At 34.0% G+C, this 17,186-nt stretch overlaps 4 protein-coding genes across 7 annotated transcripts; 2 read left to right on the forward strand and 2 right to left on the reverse strand.

Moving 5' to 3' along the window:
• Nucleotides 1–10: 10 nt before the first annotated feature.
• On the reverse strand, nt 11–4,698 carry Obp59a (Odorant-binding protein 59a). 3 transcript variants are annotated; one of them, XM_043422577.1, is made up of 5 exons: nt 1,916–2,060; nt 1,410–1,672; nt 939–1,128; nt 424–657; nt 11–130 (listed from the first exon to the last, which is right to left on the reverse strand). In XM_043422577.1, the coding sequence occupies exons 1-5, from the start codon at nt 1,979–1,981 to the stop codon at nt 104–106; spliced, it is 780 nt and encodes a 259-aa protein (XP_043278512.1). In that variant the 5' UTR covers nt 1,982–2,060; the 3' UTR covers nt 11–103. The 3 variants fall into 3 exon arrangements, with proteins under 3 accessions (XP_043278512.1, XP_043278513.1, XP_043278511.1); XM_043422578.1 differs by lacking the exon at nt 1,916–2,060 and adding exons at nt 3,276–3,417; nt 4,580–4,698 and having other exon boundaries at nt 93–657; XM_043422576.1 differs by having other exon boundaries at nt 93–657.
• Nucleotides 2,492–5,317, forward strand: LOC122412760 (probable ATP-dependent helicase PF08_0048). Of its 2 annotated transcripts, XM_043422574.1 has the most exons (4): nt 2,492–2,591; nt 3,286–4,022; nt 4,797–5,003; nt 5,139–5,317. In XM_043422574.1, the coding sequence occupies exons 1-3, from the start codon at nt 2,574–2,576 to the stop codon at nt 4,957–4,959; spliced, it is 918 nt and encodes a 305-aa protein (XP_043278509.1). In that variant the 5' UTR covers nt 2,492–2,573; the 3' UTR covers nt 4,960–5,003; nt 5,139–5,317. The 2 variants fall into 2 exon arrangements, with proteins under 2 accessions (XP_043278509.1, XP_043278508.1); XM_043422573.1 differs by having other exon boundaries at nt 4,797–5,317.
• A 143-nt stretch (nt 5,318–5,460) lies between these two features.
• Nucleotides 5,461–10,590, reverse strand: LOC122412758 (1-acyl-sn-glycerol-3-phosphate acyltransferase gamma-like). Its single transcript, XM_043422570.1, has 7 exons — nt 10,367–10,590; nt 8,371–8,620; nt 7,885–8,057; nt 7,504–7,665; nt 6,990–7,328; nt 6,404–6,623; nt 5,461–6,229 (listed from the first exon to the last, which is right to left on the reverse strand). Exons 2-7 carry the CDS (start codon nt 8,549–8,551, stop codon nt 6,141–6,143), a joined length of 1,164 nt encoding a protein of 387 aa, XP_043278505.1. The 5' UTR covers nt 8,552–8,620; nt 10,367–10,590; the 3' UTR covers nt 5,461–6,140.
• A 649-nt stretch (nt 10,591–11,239) lies between these two features.
• Nucleotides 11,240–15,328, forward strand: cpb (F-actin-capping protein subunit beta). Its single transcript, XM_043422575.1, has 4 exons — nt 11,240–11,805; nt 12,247–12,458; nt 13,766–14,138; nt 14,671–15,328. The coding sequence occupies exons 1-4, from the start codon at nt 11,803–11,805 to the stop codon at nt 14,902–14,904; spliced, it is 822 nt and encodes a 273-aa protein (XP_043278510.1). The 5' UTR covers nt 11,240–11,802; the 3' UTR covers nt 14,905–15,328.
• Nucleotides 15,329–17,186: the final 1,858 nt, after the last annotated feature.

Consider the following 17,186-nt stretch of genomic DNA (forward strand, 5'->3'; position numbering starts at 1 on the left):
TCCTTGTTTTTTCAGTTGCAAAACAATAATATTTATTCGTACTACGTTTCATACAGTTTTTTCAATTTTTTTTAGATCTCATTGTTTCGTCATTTTTTGTTATCTATTGATCTTCCCAATCCTCGCATTTCTGAAAATCATAAAAATCTAATGTTGCAGAAGTTCCAACGAGATGCTATAGTACAACAGCCAATTTTGCCAAGTTTCATGTTAATCATGCATCCAAAAAGTAAAAATGTAATGTCCGATCCCATCAAATCTGGGAACGTTTTTGAATTTTTTTTCTTCAAACTCAATATTTAAGTATCTTCTCAAGTTTTTTCTCCCATCGTAAATGAATTTTTATCAAATTAATATTTTCATTCTGATTTTTCAACAAAAGAATATTGTGAACAGATGGATTCTCATTTTTCTACAACTCACGTCTCGTCCTTTGTCCGCAAAGCAGTTCATGAGGTTGTTCGCGAAGGTGCATTTTTCACGATTATTCGGATCAGCTTTCAAGTAATGATAACATTCGGAAATCGATTCCTCGATAAAATCACGTAGACTTGGATCTTGTATTTCTCGAGTCATGACTTCTATGACCGAACCACGCTCAGGAAATCCTCGCTGATCGACCATGTTTAATTCGTCAAAAAGACACTGAGTCATACACTGTAACCGATGTTATGAAACATAAAAATCGAAGAAGAATACTTTTAAGAATTCTTTACGGATATATTCGCAGCCAAATTTTCTTCGACGAAAGTTCGTACAGCTTTTTAGCTATTTTAAATATTCGAACCATTCATTCTCCGTTACAATAAAGCTATGAGTACAATAAAACCACGAGTATTCAAGTTTTCAAAAACAAAATTATAAACTAGAAATGCAGTGTGATACATTCTGAAGCAAAAAAGCATAAAAGTTGGAAAATATAAGGAAAATGTGAAAACCTCTGCTCGATCTCGACGATTGTTGTTGTTTTCTTGATTTTGAGATTGCATGGCGTTCTGGTAATAGCGGTTTTCGTTCTGATTTGACATACCACTGGTACGCTCGTTCATCCACGTGTAATTTGACGGATTTGACATTCGATTATACACGTTCGTGTCTTGTTTGTGCCGATCATTCCGACGATTTTCCCTAAAATTTTACCAATTGATATTTTATCTTTTTAACCTTCATGCTTTTATTTTCGTAGAAAAATTGGGAAATCCTCATTGAAAAATCTCAGAATCGATGGAGATTCGGAATCTGCTGATTAAGGTCCGAGGATGACAGAAATCAGGGTGAAATTTGGTCCCACACGATCATCCACTTTTGGCTTGATTTGGAACTCGATCGAAAAATTATTGAATTTCATATCACCGATTTCTTGTTCCACTAATCTCGAAAGTGCTCTTGCAACACGCATCCAAATTTACCCATAATTGCCATTGAGTGATTGACCGTTATTTCCACCGTGTCTCGAAGTATTTCCACTGGATCGTTTGTTGCTATTGCCGAAAAATAATTCCTCGTCGAGACTCATACTCGAAGTTGAGTCTTCATCGGAGCTGTCGTTTTCACCCGACGTGTAATCGTTCTCATTTTTATTTCCAGTTGAAGAATATTTTTTTCGACAAGTTTGCATTATCTTGTGCATTTGATCATTCGATTGCTGATTTCCGGAACGGCATCTCAGCGACTATGGGATACAAATTTCGATAAAGCTTTGTTTTCAATGCCCTTCAAATTGTTGCAAATATACTGTTAACCGGAGTAAGTTCAATAGTCTGAAATCTCATAGATCCATTCACATAACGAAAGAACAATATTTGGTGAAATAACAAACGGATAAGACGTCCGATGTGAAAATAATACTCCGAAAATGAGATTCGAATCGAGAATGAAACAGTTTCTCTAACAACAATCCGTTGAAGGAATTTACCTCGCCCGAGTCGACAAAAAGGAAGAAAACCACACAGAAAAAGACATTGAGCGAAAGAATTCTCATGTTTGAATGAGCATGAGCAATGGGAATCGCTACCTATTTAGGGGCATCAAAAAATACTCAATTTATAGAGATGAAATTATGATATTGATTGACAGGCGAGTCTCATAAAGAAATAATGATTTTTCCGGTGATCATGTCGACTCTGATGGGATAGTAGCAGCATTGTTGGAGGATCAAGTTCGATTGTATAGGTTGCCGGATGGTGATACGCTTCGTTTAACAACTCTTCGCTCTTTTTATTCTCATCTGCACAATTTTCGTGTCTCGCTCGAAGTTTTAATTGTAAAATCATTCTCGAGCAATGAGAAAATCACTGAAGCTAAAAAATCTCGGTCACTCGCTTCAATCACTTGCAATCGACTAATACCTGTGGTTTAATAAAGTAAAAGTAGAGCGTATCTGTACTACGCCAACAAAATTCGACAAAACAAATAAAAAGAAGCAAGTGTATATACTGTTAAGTAACTAAAGCGAATCTATCGAAGCGAATTATTTACGATATGGGGGAAGAGAAAGTTCCCGATCGAAGAATCGTATCAAACCACGGATCGTCATCTCGTAGTTTCATTTATATCTTCCCAAAGCGAGCAGGATGAGTACTATCAAAATCGTGAGTTTTTTTAAATTCCTTACGTTTTTCTCGTTCGTTCTGTTTCGATAATTCTTCAAAGATTGACTCGAGCAACTCAATTTTCCGAATTTCTTTCTATAATTTTTTTTCCGAGGAAATTTTTGATGACGATAATTTACAAGAGAAGAAAGTTTATTGATTCACAATCATTGTCAATCGAAGGAGAACGTGAACCGAGCAGGATTTCAAACAAACATTAAAAATTATTTTTTTTCATATTACAAGAGTAATCAGAATGTTTCGGACACGAAAATATAAAATTCAGAATTTTTTAATATTCGTTCATACTTCAGATTTTGTTGTACGAATAGTTCAATCAGAACTATACGCGATAAAAAAATCGAGGATTCTCTATAATTTTTCAATTTAATTGTCTTATTATCATTATTTCAATATTTTTCTCATTTTTTCTTTTCAAACTTGCGTGGGAACAAAAAATTTGAATATTTTTGAACATTTTCCAAGTGGTACTGATGACAATCAAAGTGGGTAAAGTTGTGACTCCGTAGAAAGCAATTGGCCATTCTTACACAGGGTTACCGGTCTTGATGTAGTATTTTTGATAACTTTAACGTGCACTAAAAAAGTGTACGTGAAAGTAATGGGAATTTGAATGCACCCGCGAATTGCACTGATGAGTCATCATTTTTTGTCAACACTTGCATTTCTCTAGCTAATTGTCGTTCTCGTCTCGATCCTCGAAATCGATTCGTCAAACGTTCCGCTGAGTCGTCAAACACTTTTGTGGTCACCTTCGTTGCATCATGAAGCGGGAATAACGATGTTGCCTGAAGGGAATTCTTACCTGCCAAAATATAAAAAAACGCCGAAAAAATTTATTCGTACAATAAATCCAACGAACGATAATTACTATCATAGACGAAAAAATTACTTCTGGTTAGATCCACACGAATACAAAAAATCGCGATTCCACAAGAAATCAAATTATTTGAAAAATTTGAAAAAAAAATATCCCATCGAGAATTGGAATTATCAGATGGGAGATACTCGGAATTCGAACGACGTTTATTTACCTTCGTCGTATTTGACGCCACCCAAGATAGGGAGCGATAATCATCAGTATTACGAGAAGAATAAAAAGTTATCGAAAGATCGATCCGAGGAGTCGACTTTTAATCGTACCACGACGGATAAACCAAAAAATCATCGATACGGAAATGAAAATTTAATGGGTCAGGACGATGATAATGATCGGCCCGTTTATATCAGAGATCATGCTCCAGAGCAACAAGTAGACGCGACTCATGATGAAGAAACCAATGAAAATAACGTACGGAATGACGAAAAATCAAATGATTCTTCACAAGGATCGAAAGACCGAATAGAATTTCATATACACGGGCACGCAGGTCCAGAAACGTATATGTTCGGATTCGACACTGGAGACGGGTAAAGAAATACATGAGATATTCTTTAACTCATAGGAACAAATATTCTCGACAGTTTTTTCATCCACTCGAACTTGTCTGCTGCTTTGACTCGCTGGATCATATTGATCTGGAACTCGCTCCATGCTTTTGTTGTTTTCGGATGAGAAAAATCAAAATCCCACTTTGAGCATTGTCCAATATGAGTGCATCTTGAAAAATTAGAAAATATCACTTTCAATTGTCTAAACAAAATAATAATTTTGATCTGTCAAAAAATCATTATTTTATTCTAAAAGAAATTTTTCTCAATTTTTATGGTATTTGGAATTAATAGTTGGAGTTGTATTCATAAAAGATGCGTCGGTTTTTTCGAATGATCTTGTGATCAGTCATTTTCATTTGTCATGTACGAAAAATTGGGCATGAGAAATCATCGGAGGGATAATATTGAAATGTTTAATTCGGAGTAGGATATTCTGGGACAAAATGATTCAATGTGTGAACACAGGGTCAATTGTTAATTAATAATAACTAAAAATAAAGGTTGGAAAAATACCGAAAATGCACTTTTCATACCATCGATAACTGTCGGAAGTAAAATGCTCTTTTCGAACTTTCAATGTGACTGATTTTGATAAATCAATGAAAAAATAGCAACGACAAATGATTTCCATTGTGTACGTCGTTGATAATATATTTGACGAAAGTTTTTGCAAGTTTGAATACTCTTATATTTTACCTGCGCAAAGTTCGAACTACGATTGACGTCATTCTTTTTGTTCCCCCTCCCCAGTGATAACCGACAGTACAGAATGGAAGAACGTCACGGAGATGGCACGATAACGGGACATTACGGCTACATCGATGCTCGAGGAAAGCTACGAAAGGTCCGATACAAAGCCAGCCCGACTCACGGTTACGAAGAAAAACATCACGAAACGCAGGGATCTTCGTAGTTCATGAACTCCCGATGGAATCACTGAACAATATGACAGAAAATGTAATAAAGAACATATTGACCATTACTACTAGCTTGAATGGAACCAACGTTTGTTGAAAATCATTGATTTTTCTTTTTAAAGAGCATGAAACTTATGGCAGTACAACTTTACTCTTCCCTTCTATTTCATTTCAGTGATTTACGGTTCGCAAAGAATCCGAAAATATTCAGCGATCTCCAAGGAGTTACAAACATTGAAATTTTTTAAACTGAGAATCATCAGCAATTCAGCCTTTAAATATTTTTTAAATATTAGAATGTGCCGGTATTGTGGAACGTAATTATTGAGTAAAAGAATTTGCGAGCTGACCGGCTTTGAAATGTTTTTTCTGTGGAATATTCGAATGAATATTATGGGATATTTATTGTACTGCGTGCTATATTAGTGTAATCAATGCTCAAAATCAACGTTCCTAATATCAGCATTGAAAAATAAAACCGAAGTGTATGTTACGAGTTGTGGGATTAATTGGCCGTTTATTCAACAATAACAATTGCTATTGATACGAAATAAATGTGAAAACAAAAGAAAAAAACATTTTTATAAATCTTATATAATATCAAATCGATATATTAATAAAATACAGAAAGTAGCGATGAACTAGTGGTCACAAAACTCTATGATTGATTACTGCTAAACGATTTTCTATCCTTCATTCGGTGATTTTTACGCGGAGTACGTAAAATTTATTAGATCGAGAAATTTGAAAATATAATCGTTGAAAGTCCATAGAATATAGTAAAAGTTTAAGTGTTTGTAGGTTGAAATGATTGATCATTCGTGACTCAATAAGTTTCATCGCTGCATTCATTCTTGTTTGGTTAATCTAGATGCAAAAAATATTCAAAGTCATACATCTCTCACGTGAAAACGTAAATCATTTTCTGCGAGTTTGTTCAATTTTTTTTATTTCTTTCTTCTTTTTTTATAATTAAAATGAATATCTTCACCAGTGTCAGTTTTGACAGTCAATTATCGGGATTTCCATCGTTATACGTTTATACCGAAAGAATTTACAGATGCGTTTCAAACATCGACACAGTTCTCTCTCTCGCTCCCTCTTTCATACACTCACAAATATTTTTTCTTCCCCTTGTACGTTTTGTATTTTCATCTTGTCGCTTCAATTTCATCACTTACTTATCCTTTTTCACATCGGCAGCTCCGTACGATGAGCTCTTGCTTATCTCGGACATGCCGATCGTTTTGTGCATCATCAAGAAAACTGCAAAACCAAAAAAATATCAATTATTCTTCATTTTTTGGTTGGAAAATTAGATAAATTTCACATAAAAATTAACAATGTTGTAGTTTCGTTAAAACAGAAATGCTGAAGATCTTTTGAATTATAGCGAAAAAGAAACAGAAAAATCGCCAGTGACAATATAGAAATACTCACATAGAAGTATAATGCCTACTCCGATCGAAAAATAAACAGTCGAACCGGACAAAAATAATTGTACGATGTAATACAGCATAGGGACGAGTACGATTACGGCCCAAAATATTGTATTTATTAAAGAATAATATCGTCTCTGCAGCTTGAAAGTATCAGTTCTTGGCACACCGCTCGTCGCGAAGAAATCTCCGGTCTGCATGAAACTTTCGGCCAATCGATCCTACGACGAAAAATTTTCTTAATTTTATTACTAGAATGATTTGATGAAAAAAATAATCCCTTAGGATTGAAGTTGTGCAACCGTCGTATGAAGGGTGGGAAGATGTAATTTTCTAGAACATTTTAAAACCAATTTTCAGCATCGCGTACAGTAGAAAATGATCAAAGAACCGAAAATATGTCGAATCATCAAAAGAACGGTAAAGAAATTTGCAAGGTTAACAGAGTTGAACGAATACTTTTCTCAGATCGATTCTACTAGCGTTAAAAAATCTTCTATTTGATATTTGTACAATGGAAACATTACCAGGATTCCAATTTTTTTTGACCATTTAGTTATCATCCATAGAAAGAATAAATAATAGACCTTTTGTTGATATATCTGGTGTAACCATGCGGCTGCTGCTTCTTCACCATCGGGTACTTCCGAAAGTGGGATTCGTTGGAAATACATGTGCGCTTCGACTTTTTTACCGTAGAGTAAATTCGTCATTGTTGGTTTGACAGGATCGCTCGGTTTGAAAGCGATCTGTATGTCATATATAGCTTCGACTTTGCCTCTCAAATGTGGTATACTCGCTGTAAAGCCTTTTGTGCGGGGTGTCAAATGGTGCTTTAGCAAAGGCAAGCCTTTTTTTTTTGCAAATTCTTGACTAGCTTCGTGTTTCTCAGCTGTGAATCGAGTCCCCTCTGCGTACAATAATAGCTGCAAAAAAACGAAGTCACCTCTTTTTTTGACACTATTTGAAATACCATTTTATTTTTAGCATTGAGAAAGTGGTAGCGACTCAAGACAGAACATTTCCATAATGAAATAAAAAAAACTCGATAATAAAGCACTAATAAAGCATAGACATGAAAACTAATAATCCCGTACTAACCCACATAGTATCGGGATATTCAGCCAATTCTCGAATCTGTTCGCCGATTATTTCTTTATCTTTTTCCCAACTTCTCTCGAGAAATACACTTTCAGCGAATTTCCATGCCCAGCCGAGGGTAGGAATATATTTGATCGATTTTTTCGCGTAAGCTTTGCAGTTCTGAAAATTTTAAATATATTTAGTAATGGGATTTGAACGATAAAATGTTGAAAATTTGAAGAACTGTCGAGGAGATTATAGTAAAACATTTACGCTAATATGAAATTTTACAAACTTCGTAAAATGAAGATTCTTAATTATGTCAAAATAAATATGAGGAAAACTCTACCAATAATTTTAGATCTAAAATTTGATAATTTTATACGTTGACTCTCTTACCCCTAACATTCTAATTCGATCGCAGAAAATCCATCCCATCAACCAATCAATTTCGTAGCTATGATTCATCAGAAGATATCCGTGCTCGTTACCGTAGTATTTGTCAAATTCATCTTTGTGCGCATAAACTACAAGTTCTGTACCTGACCACCATTCAGCCATAAAGACTAGCTCTGAAAGTTGGAAACAATAAATTAATGTAAGAGTACTTTTCTTGTTCTAGAAAAATCAATTCTGTAAAAAGTATCTCCATGCTTGAAATAAATGGTTGAAACGGAATAAAATATTGTAAATTCGAAAAAAAAAACCAGAAAACCTGGTTGGTTTCCATAATTTATTTTTCAGTGCTAATATTGCTTTCAACGCAATACTGAAAGTAATTAATTGTTAGAATTCTAAACTTTTTTCAGTTTTAATGTATTTTTTTGTAACGAATGATAATATTTGCTTGAACTAACTATGCGTGGATGAATAGTCAATACTTACGGCTGTAGAATGAATAGCACAAGTAATAATTAATCTTGCGATAGAGGTACTTTGAGAAGGGTTTTACTGCCACATACAAAATGGCCTGGAACAAATTTATAATCAATCCCGAAGTGAAGAAAGTTATGGCGAACATCAGATGAAAAACAGCCGACTGTTTCATAGACTCCAAAAACCCCATCTTGTTTGTTCTGGTGTTTGCCTTTGTGCGCTATTTCAAAAATGGTAATTGTTTATTTTTCTTTTTGATCTGAAAGTAAAAGCAACAAAATTATTTTTTGAGAGTAATGATGAAACTAATATTTTTTATCCTTAAAATTTATCTCGAGTCAGTCTCAAGGAAAAATCTTTGAGAACTGAATGAGAAATGTAGAGCACATAAAAAAAATTTGAGCAAAGTATTCTCAATGATTCAAAGTCCATAAAGATAAACAGATTAGAGTCCATACACATATTTTATAATCAATTTTAGAAGTTATATAGTACTTGAAAATTGGGCATCCTCAAAACAGGAACAAAAACTTGAATAACCATTGCTAGTGTGAAAAAAAACTGTTGCAACTCAAATTTATATGCTTTTTATATCAATTTTTTGAGTACATGAATTGCTAATTTAGAATTTAGGGTTTTGTTAATGGTAGCGAACACGCATGAAAGCATGTTCTTGAGAAATGTTTTAGGGTGCTGCAGAAAGAAAAAGTTGATGACATAAAAGCACCGTTTTGTATTTACAAACATAAAAAGTAAAAATTTTCCATGCAGTTGCAATGAAAAAAAAAAATCAAATCTATGTTTGCAATCATTCAGTGAATAACTTTCCAATATGAATTAATTGGGCAGTTGGAACGTTTTTTTGTGAAATAGAGAGCCAGAAAAAAATAGGAATATTTGCAAGTTTGACATTCCATTTTAATTAAAAATAAAATAAGCAGCAAGGTTTAATTTGCATACTTCATTTGGCAAACTTAATGACTAAGCATTTTACAGTCAAGAATGTGCTTTAGTTGCAGGTTGGAAGAAAAATCAAGAAACAATAAAAGTTACAAGTGACCTTTGGATGGTAGCCATGCCTGTTCGTCCAATACCCATTGAAATTGAACTTTAACCCCATTCGAAGAATTAGCTCGTAAAACATAAGAACGTGTTAATGTTTCAATAATTTGAACACTATTTGTAGAGTACAGCAGAAGACGTTTCATTTCCATTCGTTGATTAAAAAAATTTTAAACAAAATCATTGTGAAATGGAAAAAAAAAAATTGGTCCTTCTCCACCAAAGCTTAATCATATGTAGAATAACTTTCCAATGTGCTCAAATATTTAATAAAGAAAAAATAGATGGACTAAAGTATAGTTCGTAACTATAAATATAACTGATAAATGGTGACCAATCGCCAATATTTAATCTGATTTTGAACTTACGATTCCATGGTTATAATTAAAATGATGAGATAACAATTGAATTATATTTTTGACTAACTATTTTAATCACCATACTTAGGGCCAAAGATAACAAAGGTCAATTGATCAATTAATGTGTATCAGTATGAAAGATCGATTGTAACAAATTGCAGCTCTTGTTGATTGAATAACATTAGCACTTATATATGTCTAGGAGTAGAACAAAACATTAGTATTTATGTTGAGAAAAAATATTTTGAAAGATGAAGTTTAGTCATTAAGATGGATTGATTAAGAATTTGATGTAAAAAGGATAAATTGAGGAGAGAAATAATTCAATGTAATGGGTCTACCAAAATGATAAACTAGGTCAGCTGGAAAATGGTTTTTGAGTTTTGGTTCAAATACAGTAATAGAGCCTTGGAAAGCGCTGGATAATCGGGGAACGAGCAAATGATATAGAGCTTGTTGATGCGTAGCGCGTAGACTATAGGACCCAAATATAGTTTGAACATTATTTCATTCCGTACCTCAACTTGAATGTGTTTTGTTATAGACAGAATAAAAAAAACTTGGTGTGTAGAAACGAAACTCACCTAGATTTGCATTTTTCAAGATATTTACTGCGATAGTTTACTAACTACCGTAACATTATTGAATATGTAATTTAAAAACTTGTTCATTCGTTATTACGCACAATAAAAATTATTCGGTAGGTTTGATCGGTGAGAAAAAAATTGAAAAATAGAAATACAAAACGAGCCGAGAGCCGAGTACTGAGTACTCGCCGAGTCCTCAGTTGGCTCGAAGTGTGTGCAGACTGCGAGATAAAAAGAGAAAAAAAAAACAAGTGACTGAAAACTGTATATATATATAAGAGTTTACATTGTAGTAGAAATTGCTTACGGTTGAATCTGGACAAGTAATGAACTTGTCAACGCAGCAGCGCTATACTCGTATTGTGCCTGGCGTACAGTGACCGCGGAATCCTCGAAAGTAGAGTTTGCCAATCCTTTCTATCTTCAATAGCTTAATTTTTCTCACTTGAAGATCTGAATTTTCTTGAAACTTGAAGCACATGAATTTTCAATTTTCAAATATTTGAAAGAGTTTAGCAAATAAAAAACAAATTGGAAATTGAAAATGGAATAGTTGGTATATTACAATCTGCTGCAGAATATTTATATATATTGTCCAAAACTCAGTCGATAAAACGGACACTATTACAGTCTGATTGATTTTTTTGAAACTATATATTGTTTCATAAGTAAAAAGGTTTCAACTAAAAAAAATCAAAAGTCAAAATTAATCTTTAAATTTTAACGATTAAAGTCAAGCAATTTCTTCCGGGAAAAGATTTTAACATATATGTATAATTCTCTACTCATGGATTTAAAAAAATTAAAGTTTACCTAGTCGCCCTCTTGTGACGTGTGCGGTAATTTCTCGAAGTCGCGTCACGTGTGGATGTGCAGAGTCAGTGCACCTTTGAGCCAACGGGACGGGTGTAGAGAACGACAGAAGACAGAAATAGAAGAACGGAGAGAGATAGAGAGAAATATAGATGAAGTCCAAAAAATAGACTGTAAACTTTTAACCATAATAAAACAGTATTATAATGGATTGAGAAGTGTGCGTGTGTATGTCTGTTGAAAAATGATTGATTTTCGGATTTTTAATGGATCTATGAGATTGTGAAAAAAAACTTTTCGTCTCTCGAATACTTTGATACGATGAATATAAATATGACAGTGTGTGTTTAGGAACGCTCATGCATGTTCACCAATCACTGCTCACTCTGACACACCCTTAAAGTGTTCGGATTTTTTTTTTTTCGTTTTCGAATGCAAGGGACACAGTCAACAATTGAAATTACTCAGTCGTCGCGGAGGAGCGAAAAAAACATTTACATTTTTTTTACAGTTCGTTAACCTATACTATATACAAAGTTTGTTTTTTTTTGTTGTTGTTTTTTTAAACCCATTCATACGAGCATCATCGACACGTTAGCCGTTCCACACACGAAATAACCATGGTGAGTCATTTTCTTTGACCCGTTTTCGATCTTTTCCTTTTCATGTTTATTTTTTTATTGAGATTTTTATTTTTTTGATCCCGTATCCGAGAATGAAACTTTACCTTTTCTCTGATGACGAAGAGAAATGTAAAAAAAAAAAAAACAAAATGTTGAAAACCTCTTGAACGAGCGATCATGAAACATCGCACTTGAAATTTTTTTTAACACAGGAAATCTCGTCACCTAACCCAGAAGATGGCAAATGTCACAATGGTGAACGGGATGAAGAGAAATTCGACAAATCCCTTGTAAATGATAGTTTATTGGCTCAACTTTATGTACAATATTGTCTATCTTCAATCTTGTTATGGAAAAAAAAATTCTGTCTGTCACTTTGTATTAACGTAGCGTTTTTGTTATTATGTGCATTTTCTTTTTACGTTCTTTCCTACCTTACAGACGGAACAGCAAATGGACTGTGCTCTTGATCTCATGAGAAGACTTCCCCCTCAACAGATTGAGAAAAACCTTAGCGATCTCATTGATCTGGTACCTTCACTTTGTGAAGATTTGCTTTCATCAGTTGATCAACCACTCAAAATAGCCAAGGACAAGGAGTCTGGAAAGGACTATCTCTTGTGCGACTATAACCGAGATGGAGATTCTTACAGGTCAGTAGAAAATACAGTGAAAAAGAGCACTCGTCGATCACAAAACAGCCAATAGAAAGTTATGCTTGTAAATTGTGTTCTGAGTCCAGTGAGTGAAAGTCTTAAAAGAAACCCAATTGCTAAATATCGGTCAGCCATGTAGAACCTAAGATTCACATGGGATTAACTGCTGGTTCTCAGGAATGTTGTTGAATAAGATTAGTGAATCTTTCTAAAATCGTGTGAATAACCACGCAGTAACTCGACTATTTCTTTTGATTTCCAGAAAAATTGTTTAAAACATTTTGGTTAGAGAACAGTTTTAAGTTGTGGCACAAATTTGATTTTTCAAAATTGTTCAGCCGAGCAAGAGATTCTTTCGAGAATGAATCTGCACACTTCAGAATGGATGAATTAATGACAGTAGGGAACAATTTTTTCCCCATTTTCTGTGATATTTTTTATCATTGGTTTTGTAAAAACTATATGTGTTCAACACATTTAGTTTTCCTGCATAATATATGCATATTATTAATTCCCCTACTTGTTGCAAAATTTTGGTTGTTCATGTTTTGGAAATAGAAAGGGTTTTCTAAAAACGTTCACAGACAAATTTTGAAATCCATGTAATATGAGCTCAGTACAAAAATAGTTTCGAGCCGTCTGAAAATGGCCATTGAAAATATCTATCGCACGATAAGAGACATTCAGTTTTGTTAGCATAAAACTTTAACTTCAATTTTCAAGTAATGACAACATATTTTTCATGTCCAGATACCTAAAATTTTCAATATGTAGTTTCATGATCTTTATAGCCTTATATATTTTGAAATAGTCCAGAAACAACATTTGCCTTCACTTGCCTCGTCGAATTTTTACACTAAAAACAATTGAATTTTAATAAATTTTAATTACTTTTTTAAGTAACTTAATAAATGCCCAAAATAAATGAGTCAATTTGTGAATTCTTCGATCTCAGATGTATTCGGATGACGAATAGAATGAGGTGATGAGTTTCTTAACTACTTTAAATTTCTATTGTTAATCGAAATAAGTAATTCATACAAAGTCTAGATATTTTGTTATTAACTTGAAATCGTTGAATTCTTTCTTATTTAAACAGGATGGCGATAAAAAACTAGGAGAATTAGCATTGTCGCTTTAGGTTTCGTACAGGCCATATAAAGTTTTAGTTGATTCAAATTCGTCCCTGTCAAAATCAAAATTGGTCAATGTACCAAAAGTTGATAATAGATTTTTTCAGAATAAATCAAATGTAAGAGTAATGAGAAAAACTGAAACAAAATAAAATGATTTGTCGTTTGCAGATCTCCATGGAGCAATACGTACGATCCTCCGCTGGAAGATGGCTCGATGCCTTCGGAGAGATTGAGAAAATTGGAAATTGATGCAAATCATGCGTTCGATCAATATCGCGAGTTATATTTTGAGGGCGGCGTTTCTTCCGTCTATCTGTGGGACCTGGATCACGGTTTTGCGGGTGTCATTTTAATCAAGAAAGCTGGTGACGGTTCGAAGAAAATCAAAGGCTGCTGGGACTCGATACACGTTGTCGAGGTACATGAGAGAACTACCGGACGCATGGCTCATTATAAGCTTACTTCTACTGCTATGTTGTGGCTACAAACGAATAAACATGGCTCGGGGACCATGAACTTAGGTGGAAGTTTGACCAGACAGGTAATGTACACTTTTCATCATTCGACTTTCGACTGTCTTTTATTTTCATTTATTTTCTCAAACGACGAGTAAGTCGAATTTGATAAAAAATGTACGATAACAAAAACCCAAACAAAGCAGTTTTTTTGCCGCAAAGGGTTTGTCATTATGGAACACGAATGCTAAAGATTCGGGTCAAAATCTGCGTCCGATAATATTCTAATATTTTTCGTCAAAAAATATTCGTCTAATATTTTTCCTTTATTTTATATTTTGGCACGTTTATGTGTTGGTGTTAAAAAAGGCTACTCATGATTATTATTATTAGTCGTAACGAGAAAAACATTTTTTATTCAACGTCACGTCCTGAAGAAGTAAATTTTAATCGAGCACATTTAAAAATATTTCGTTGACCCTCGGTATTCGCGTAGAGCGATAAAAATAGTGCAAATTCATTTTGTTACATGGTACGAACCAGAAACGAAGAATGATTTGAACGAAAAAAAATCATTGGTGATTATTCATAGTGATAAAGTGTCGTTAATTAATTCAGGTCGAGCAAGATGCAACGATAAGCGAAACGTCGCCGCACATCGTAAACATTGGTCGTTTGGTGGAAGACATGGAAAACAAAATTCGAAACACCTTGAACGAAATATATTTTGGTAAGACGAAAGACATCGTGAACGGCCTGAGATCACTGCAATCGTTGGCGGATCAGAGGCAGCAAGCTGCATTGAGACAGGATTTGGCAGCGGCACTTCAAAGGCGAAATGCGAACAATTGATCGAATGTAACGCAAGAAAACTTCGATTACGATTGTGATTAGGGGCGAATGATGGGGAACGGGGCGCGAGGGAGGGTGACAAAAATAACGAGAAAAGAAAAAATAACACAGAAAAACACGAAGACTCGAAAACATCTAACCCATTAAGTTGCTATACACTTTGTTACTGTCTAGATTTAAACAAAAAATGAAGAGAAAAAAATGCAGGGAATTTATTATGGGGCTACTGAAGAGGACACTCTTCAATTTTCTTTTCTTTTTTTCTTATCTCTTTCTCTCACACACTCCTTTATTATTATGTTATTGTTTGTTCGGAACTTGCAATCACTGCTGCTCAGACACTCGCTGGCATTCAACATGTTACGTTACGAAGTGAATAGAAAATGTATTTCTATAAATAAATTTCATTTTGTTACGAAGACGACATCCACGTTATCCGTATTCGGCGCAAATGTTTGTACTTCATTATTCGGGGGTTAACTTTCACGGTTTCTTTTCTTTTTTTTTCCTTCAATTTTGCTTTTACTTTAAATTCTCGTTGTTGTTGCATACTTTAAATATATTTTTTTTAAAAGTACTTATGTTTCGTGTATCCTCTTGAGAAGCTCCCTAAAAGGCCTTGGGTGCCTTGGTTCGTTGGTCAATATTAGTTGCATTAACGCGGCCCAAATTTTCTGCCTTCCGTTTATCATTATTATTATTCACATCGCAATCACTGACGCTTTTTCGAAACTCTAAACTTCAACATTTTTACACGCTATCGAATTAGCGAAATAGTAATTATTATCGTCGTTATCCATGAACTTCTAAATGGTATACTTTGTTGAAAGATTATAAAGATGTATACTGTCGATTCAAGGTGAAGATACTGCGGATCGTTGCTTGTGAATATTAAAGTGTTGATTTTTTCAAAGTCAACTAAAACTCATAATCCGTAAGAAATTTTCAAGAAACTACGGAGAAGGGGGCGGAGAAGACAAACAAATTTTTCAATCGGTTTATTAATACGAATGAGTCAGTATTGCTGAAAGAATTTCTGGTCTCCGCCGTCATTAGATATCGTAACAATAAGCCTTTTTTCAACTGAATGGAATACGCATATGTATACATGTACATGTATATGAGAGACTTTTTCTGTAGGCCTCTGAAACAGCGATGAAAAAACGAGCAGAAAGTCATTCAAAAGAATTTTTCTTTAAGGGATTAAGAGATTTAAGGGTTCTAATTAAGGGATTCAACGATTTTAAGGCATTTTTAAGGGATTGTTTTACTATCTTCGTCTAACATGATCGATGCCTCGAGAAAATGGTTTTGAATGATTTTTTGTTCAACTTTCACACATCGTTAACTCAAGATATCTTTAAAAGATACGTGTAGATTACTAAGGCCTCGAAAATGAGACGACTCGTTTGCATTAATACACAACATCTTGGCTCGATACTACCGACTGATATTGAACTTCCCTATTCATTTTTTTCATTCTGTAGATTCTTAAAAACGCAAACTCATACTATAATTAATAATACTTATGAGAATACAGACGCAACTCTATAGGAAACTATATATAAAAATGTTATCCTCATTTTGAAGGGTATAGAAAATTTTTTTCATAATGCTTTATATCGAAATTCAATTCTCAACAGAAATGGAGCTTTCTATTACTTATGTTAACGAGGAAGGACAAGAACATTTCACTTTACGGGTTTGCGCCAGGTAAGCGTGAACTTTCCGTGTTTTATCGGAATATATATATATATATATAAATATGAATATATAATTATATATATATAGCATAGATTTCTGATTTGTATTATGAAAAAAAACGAAACCAGAGGATGAAAGAAAACCATGTTATTTGCTACTATTTGTAAGATTATACTTACTTTATTTGTCCTCGACGTAATTTCGTTGTTCCTGAATCGCGTATACGGCTTTTATTGCCTTTTGTTTTTTTAACTCACGACTGCCGGCAAAGGGCAGGAAACGGGAGTCATGCGTTTGACCGCGATCAGCTGTTTTCAATATTTTTTTACTTTTCTTGGCGAAAAAGCTTTTATTTAAACTGATTAAGGAATTTTCGATTCGCCTGCATGAAATACAAGGAAGGTGAGTGTCGCATCGATTTTTATGGGAAATTAATATTCAGCTGACACGCAAAAGGTGACTTCTCAGAATTCCACCGAGAATTTGAAGAGGGAATCTATAATGGGTGATCTAACTTCCCTTCCGTTCGGATCAGACGCAGATTGAGTGATTGGCAGCGAATAAGTTGGAAAAAATCT

Source organism: Venturia canescens, chromosome 6, assembly GCF_019457755.1.
Source record: "Venturia canescens isolate UGA chromosome 6, ASM1945775v1, whole genome shotgun sequence".
Taxonomy (NCBI): Eukaryota; Metazoa; Arthropoda; class Insecta; order Hymenoptera; family Ichneumonidae; genus Venturia; species Venturia canescens.

Bases quoted from the DNA above. Each gene is read 5' to 3' on its own strand.
- LOC122412758 (XM_043422570.1), bottom strand. From the start codon at position 8,551: ATGGGGTTTTTGGAGTCTATGAAACAGTCGGCTGTTTTTCATCTGATG. The intron at 8,058-8,370 runs GTAAGTATTGAC...TCCAACTTTCAG, and splicing joins GTGCTATTCATTCTACAGCC to AGCTAGTCTTTATGGCTGAA. The intron at 6,230-6,403 runs GTGAGTATTTCT...TTGGTTTTGCAG, and splicing joins AGTAGGCATTATACTTCTAT to TTTTCTTGATGATGCACAAA.
- cpb (XM_043422575.1), top strand. The intron at 12,459-13,765 runs GTCAGTAGAAAA...TGTCGTTTGCAG, and splicing joins CGAGATGGAGATTCTTACAG to ATCTCCATGGAGCAATACGT. The intron at 14,139-14,670 runs GTAATGTACACT...TAATTAATTCAG, and splicing joins GTGGAAGTTTGACCAGACAG to GTCGAGCAAGATGCAACGAT.
- LOC122412760 (XM_043422573.1), top strand. The intron at 4,023-4,796 runs GTAAAGAAATAC...CCCCCTCCCCAG, and splicing joins GGATTCGACACTGGAGACGG to TGATAACCGACAGTACAGAA.
- Obp59a (XM_043422576.1), bottom strand. From the start codon at position 1,981: ATGAGAATTCTTTCGCTCAATGTCTTTTTCTGTGTGGTTTTCTTCCTT. The intron at 1,673-1,915 runs GTAAATTCCTTC...TGTATCCCATAG, and splicing joins TTTTTGTCGACTCGGGCGAG to TCGCTGAGATGCCGTTCCGG. The intron at 1,129-1,409 runs GTAAATTTGGAT...GTAAAATTTTAG, and splicing joins TCACTCAATGGCAATTATGG to GGAAAATCGTCGGAATGATC.